The sequence below is a fragment of the Psittacula echo genome, assembly GCF_963264785.1.
Source record: "Psittacula echo genome assembly, chromosome: 3".
Lineage (NCBI taxonomy): Eukaryota > Metazoa > Chordata > Aves > Psittaciformes > Psittacidae > Psittacula > Psittacula echo.
Window position 1 is genome coordinate 105,886,641 of NC_137736.1, and position 6,000 is coordinate 105,892,640.

The 6,000-nt window shown below is 41.4% G+C and overlaps 1 protein-coding gene across 1 annotated transcript in view; it reads left to right on the forward strand.

Annotated features, from left to right (window-relative positions):
* The window catches only part of KATNAL1 (katanin catalytic subunit A1 like 1), a gene marked incomplete at both ends in the record, with an annotated part of 33,554 nt that extends 31,139 nt beyond the window's left edge, over window positions 1-2,415 (forward strand). The window contains 2 exons of the mRNA XM_080613166.1: window positions 599-725; window positions 2,217-2,415. Of these exons, the coding sequence (XP_080469292.1) occupies window positions 599-725; window positions 2,217-2,415 (326 nt within the window). The remainder of the gene's footprint in view (window positions 1-598; window positions 726-2,216) is intronic.
* Window positions 2,416-6,000: the final 3,585 nt, after the last annotated feature.

Genomic DNA, 6,000 nt, shown 5'->3' on the forward strand with positions numbered 1-6,000 from the left:
ATTGTAAATAGATTAATATATGTTTACTGTATTAATGTATTATCTGTAATATATGCACTGTATTACTGTATTATCTGTTTTCTATCTGGCTTCAGCAGCCTTCTTGGGTCACAGCTGGGTAAAGTGCTTAAACATATGCTTAAAGTTCAGCCTGTTGTTAGGGGGTTTATGCTGTCTGAAGCTCTGTTAACAGAATTCTCATTGTGGTTGTAATGAAACTGTGTGAATAATATGCAGTCAAACACTTGAGCAGCGAGTGAATCCAAAGGGATGTGAGAAGTAGCGGACATTTGTAGGGTTGTGCTTTTGTGCCTTTGGGTAGTATGTGACCAAATGCTTCGTCATCTGAGACATAACAGACATTTTTAGTGACGTATGACTTTGGAAAATCTTTCTAGAGCATGCTGTTTTAATATACTGCTTTTAACCATATATTTTATAGCCTTTGATTGAACACTTTACTGTGATTTGTTCTGTCTCTTTCATTTTCTCATACTAAATCCTTTTGTTTGTACTTATTATGAAAAATCTTAGTTGTGTTTTTATGTTTTTTAATGTTCCTTTTGCAAGTCTTCAAACAAGTTTTTTTCTATTGTAGCGAAAGGCAGAGCAGAACTACTTAAGATTAATCTTCGGGAAGTAGAACTAGATCCTGATATCAGCCTTGAGGAAATTGCTGGGAAGATTGAAGGCTATTCCGGTGCTGACATCACTAATGTTTGCAGGTATCTCATTCCCCTTATTTTGCAAATAAAACTGCATGGAAAGTCATTGTTTGCATTGTGTGATAAAAGGTATTACCCACTGCAGGTGAAGCTAACAGTGACTGTGTTTGAGGCCCAGTACTGGAACTGTGTGTTCCTGTCATGTGGAGTGGTCTAAAGACCATGGAGTCTTTCTGCGAGATGTGGTTAAGTATTCTTGGATCCAAAGACAAAAAAATTCTCTGAGCAAATCTTGCTGGCTGCATTTACTGCATTTGTTAATGTAGTGCACAACAGGTTTGGATTTATTTCATTTTATTTGTTTGCTTTTAAATCCCATGAATTTAAAAGCTATTTTGTGATGCAAAGGAACCTTTCACAGAATACTTGTGTGGGGCTTCTATATGCTGTATGTTTGGACAGCCCCCAGCACAGCACAGTCTTGGTTTCTGTCTGAATCTTCTATGTGGAAGGGTGATACAGATAATTTATAGCATTAGTATTGGATTTATTTCTATCCTGTTCCCACAAATTGTTTCATTTTTTGACAAATAAGTCTTTTCTGGTGTAGGGCAGGTGTCTGAAAAAACTTATCGGAAGGAAGTCTCTGTCCCTTATAAAGTTAGGATCTCTGCCAAGAGAAACTGATCCTTTAAGAACGTGGCTTGGGATGTTTTTATATTTCTCCTGCTGCTTTGTTGAAATTGTAAAATGACTCCATGGTTTTGAAAATTTGGTGTGTGTCACGCAGTGCAGTAGTTAAATTACCTGTTCTCCCTGAGGCCTGTGTTATCTCTTGCTGGGAAAAACCTGGGGAAAGAGAAAATGTAATTTCAGGCTGTATGTGGGCCATGGTGTGAGAAATGATCAGTGCTTTCCATGCCAGTGGGCCACGCTGGCAGCATCCGAGCTGGGGAGGAGTCACAGAGCAGGTAGAGCATGAGGAGCTATAGGCACTTATGGCCTCAGCCTTGCGGGGCCACATGATGCTCATGTCTGATGCCTCCTGCACTGCCCTTTGCAGATCCACGTGCTATGCAGAAGCAGGTAACAGAGCTGGGCTACACTTTTGGGATACATAGTGAGAAAAGGGTTGAAATTTAAGAGGATGGGGATCCAAAATCCAGGCTGGTTTGAAAAAAACAAACAAAAAGTCTGAAAGTCTTGGAGTGCAGTTCTGCTCCCACCCTGCCCTTTCATGCACTGAAGTTGTGAATTTTTATCTCTATGAATCATTGTAAAAGGTTTTCAGTTTTATAGTTTTAATTATCTCTGCACATTTACCATATGCTTAAATGGGTTTCGATGCCAATGCATTCTTTACGTTGAATTAATGTAGTGATCTGGGAACATGGAAGCCAAGAAAGATGTAAAGTGCATCTTGTAGGGTAAATAAATGCTCTCTTAAGTGTTCCTGCCAGTGGTTTCTAGCAAGAGAATATAATCAAAATTCATAGGCTTACAGCACATGCTGCTAGCAATTAGCTCCCATACGTTGTCCTGTATTTCCAGGGATGCCTCTTTAATGGCAATGAGACGACGTATTAACGGCTTAACTCCAGAAGAGATTCGTGCACTTTCTAAAGAGGAGCTTCAAATGCCGGTTACCAACGGGGACTTTGAGTTGGCTCTGAAGAAAATCTCCAAATCTGTTTCTGCTGCAGACCTGGAGAAGTATGAAAAATGGATGGTGGAGTTTGGATCTGCTTAATCTCAGTGACAGATCTCCGTTGCTAGAGTTCTATGGGTTTTGTTGTTGTACCTTGCAAAATGAGTTAGAAATCTTTTAAAGGTTTAATAAAAGATTGCCTCTGCCCCCATCCTACAGCTTTCTGGTGACATGATCTTTTAAAATCCATTTGCCTTTAAAGAGAGTGAACACAATAACAAGCTGATATTGTAAAAAATATTTTATCTCTGAAACAGTAAAATAAGAGAAACAGGAAGGGAAAAATTATACTTGTGAGGATAATATTTTATTTTTCCAATGAAGAGAAGTGTTACTTAACCTCCTCATAGTCATCTTTTGTGGCTGGAATCAATAAGTCAGCTGGGGGACGTGACTCCAGAGGAGCTAACAAGGGCTCGCTGTACCCCCTGCTCTTAAGTGCTACATTTCTGTTAAGCTGCTGACTCTGCCTCCGTAGAATATGGCATTGAAGTTACCATTCTCTCTCTCTCTCTGCTCGGATATTCAGAGCAAAACCTGTGGATTAATTGGCATTACACAGAGGAAATGAGGATCAGCTTTCCATCAAGACGTGGGCTTGGCTCTCCTCTCGTGTATATCCGTTTGGAATTGATGTCACTTCAGGCTGGATTGATGTTACCTGTGACAACTTCTGATGCAAATGAGAGGAAAATTATTGCTCTCACTCTGATTTATGCTTGATCTCTGAACAGTTTGTACCAGTTTGACCAGTAGGCACCTTGACTAAAGTTATGTGTTGCACTTTTATGCTTATGTATCATCCTTTGTGCTGTCTAGATATTATAACTATTATTATTATTTAAGTACCAAGAGTTTAATACAGTAAAGACACTAATATCAAGGCTGTCTTTAAAACATGTAGTTGTGGACTACCACTTCTGATTAGACATGAACTCTTTCCTAGCTTTACTAGGCAATGGGGTTTGTACCTGTTCATGTTGTAGATCTGTTTGTGCTTAATATGTTTTAATGACGATTTCTTAAACGTGTAAATGTTACTGATTTAGGGGAAAATAATCTATACAATCTCATTTGTGTTCTTACCTGTTTCTTCCTTTCCCTTGTACAAGTGCAGGAGTAAGAAGGGTTGGGTTATAAACTAGCATGAGAAATTCTCTTTCTAGAGTATAACTGTCATGCTGATTATATGAGCTTTTCACAGACTTGGGCTGTGAGTCTGACGTATGAAGGTTTCCAGTGACAGGAATGAGGAGAGGTCAGATTTACAGAGGAATATGCAAGTGCTCATTTTTTTTGGTGTGATTTTGCAAGGTAGACCTGAGGTATCTTGGTGGATTTGAGTTGCTGTGCAGTTTGCTAAGTACTCTGCCCTTTGGCTCTCTGCTGAGACTCCTTGTGGCATAGCCAGATGTAGCAAACTGGTGTGAGAGAACACCTCCTCTTGAATGGGAGTATGTCCTTGTTTGCTCCTTGTTGCTAGTTCTTGGAAGTTCCCAGTAATGCGAGTAGTTCAGCACACTGGTCTCTTGGGCCATGACACGTGAACCAGTAAGGCAAATGCTGATCAAATGTGTTTACTGTTCAGTAACAAGGACTATCAAGGTATGTGCATGACTGGTCCGCAGCATCTATCTGATTATATGAGTGACTTCTGAAGCTGTTTACCATTGCTGCTTTGTCTCTCAGTACTTCTTTTTCTTTCTTTCTATGTGAAGACCACATCTCTGATCCTGTCTTTATAAAGGGCTGCCCCAATTTGCATGGAGAAACAGCATGGAGGTTCTGTCAGTCTTGCATTTGACATGAAACTCAGTCAGGGCTTTAGAAGCGTGTTTCAGTGTGGCACTCCAGAAAAATATCTTCTGGGGCCCCAGACTGGTTGAGACACATCTACTGTTCATGTCTTTCCAAGAACGGAGTATCTCTGCTGTGTAGTGTTAGGCCCTGTTACTCATCATGTTAGTGCAGAAAGGACACCAGTTTTTCCTTGTCACCTACAGGGAGAATAAAAGCTTCTTTCCTAACCAGTTTGCACTAAATGCACAGCAGAGCCCTTGGGATTCACAGTACCTGTGGCTGTTAAACTGAAAGGAACAGTTCTCTGTGCACTGGAAGATGAGCAAGCAAAAGCTGAGTTGACTCCATAATTTCTGGATAAATTCTTACCAGGGCTAGTCTCTTCCTCCCAGGAATGACTGGACCTCTATAGAGAAAAGCTTTGAAAACATTGCTGCAGCCTGACATTTCTTCCATATGAAAGCTGAAGGCTGCAGCTGGTACTCTGTGTTTGATTGTCTTCCTGCAGTAGAAATAGTAAAGCTATGTGAATCTTTTGTGGCCAGTACCAGAATAGCTCTTCAGAATCTAACACTAGAGAGGCTACTGCTGCCTGAGGTGCTTACTCTACGCAAGCAAGATCTAGAAGGGAATAGACATGAATGCCAAGAACTTGCCCTGTTTGGAAGCCCAGGAGCAGTGCTGGGATCCAGCAGTTGCAGCTTAGGAAAGTCCAAGTACCAGTTTTCTCACTTTTCATGCTGCAAGCAGCAGTGCCCTTCCTGCTGATGAAAGCACAGCGTTTAGCAACGATGTCATTCCTCAGCTCTTCAATGAACCTTCTACCTTAAGGCATTAAACTCCCCTCTTGGATGTTAAGTAAAATTCACTGTAATGGGCATTCCCGCTAGTAGCAGTCATTCAGGTGCTGCAGTCTTTTTCTCCAAAGGTCATGATTTCTATCCAAATATGCTTTTCCTGTACAGGTTGATTCATCTGTTACTGCTGCAGAACAGGAAAGTTTAAGTTTCCAGGCTGTAGATGTTTAGATGTACGACAGCTGTACTCAAGCATTACACCAGGGCCCTGCTAGATCAGGCATCCCAGAATACAGAGACCATCCCTACCCTTCCGAGACTTTTCTGAGCAGGGATCTGACTCGTATCTTTACCAAGTCCCAGTGGTGCACTTAACCTAGATGGGCTTGCAGATTGGGTTGTTAACTCAAGAGGGGAGCCAGCACTGGGGTGCAGCAAGGGAAGGAAGGCCAGACCAACAGTGGCATCAACTCAAGGCCCTAATTTGTTTCCCAGTGATGGAAACCCTTGTGTAGGGATGTTGGATTCCTCAAAGAGCAGTGTATGAATATATCACAACCTGCTGTGACAATCTGTTCTGTCTGAGTCTGTGTGTGTATGGAGATGCAAATGCACACGTGTGTATGTGTGTATATACGCACACAATGTGTGGTGCCTCTGTAGTTTGTACCTAAATTACGTAAACCCCATGTTTTAAAGCTGTGTTTAAGCGTCTGTCTCTAAACATCCTCTTGGGTGGCACTGTTAATTTTTGTGCAGCAAGCAATCTGGTTGTATGAAGTAATAAATGTATGTGTAGTCAGTTTGTCTCGCTCGGGTAGAGCTGTGAATGTTTGCTGGTAACTGTTTCAAAGGCTGCCATACGATGCAGATCTTTTCAGCATGTCCTGGCGGTGGTGGACTCGCCGAAATCCCGTATGGAGAGCAGTTAAAGCAGAGTCTGGATTTGTTGGATAATGCTGTCAGTAATGTTTTCCCTCTTAAATTGGCCTTTCATTGCCACAAGCTATAAAATGGACAGCGCTTCAAT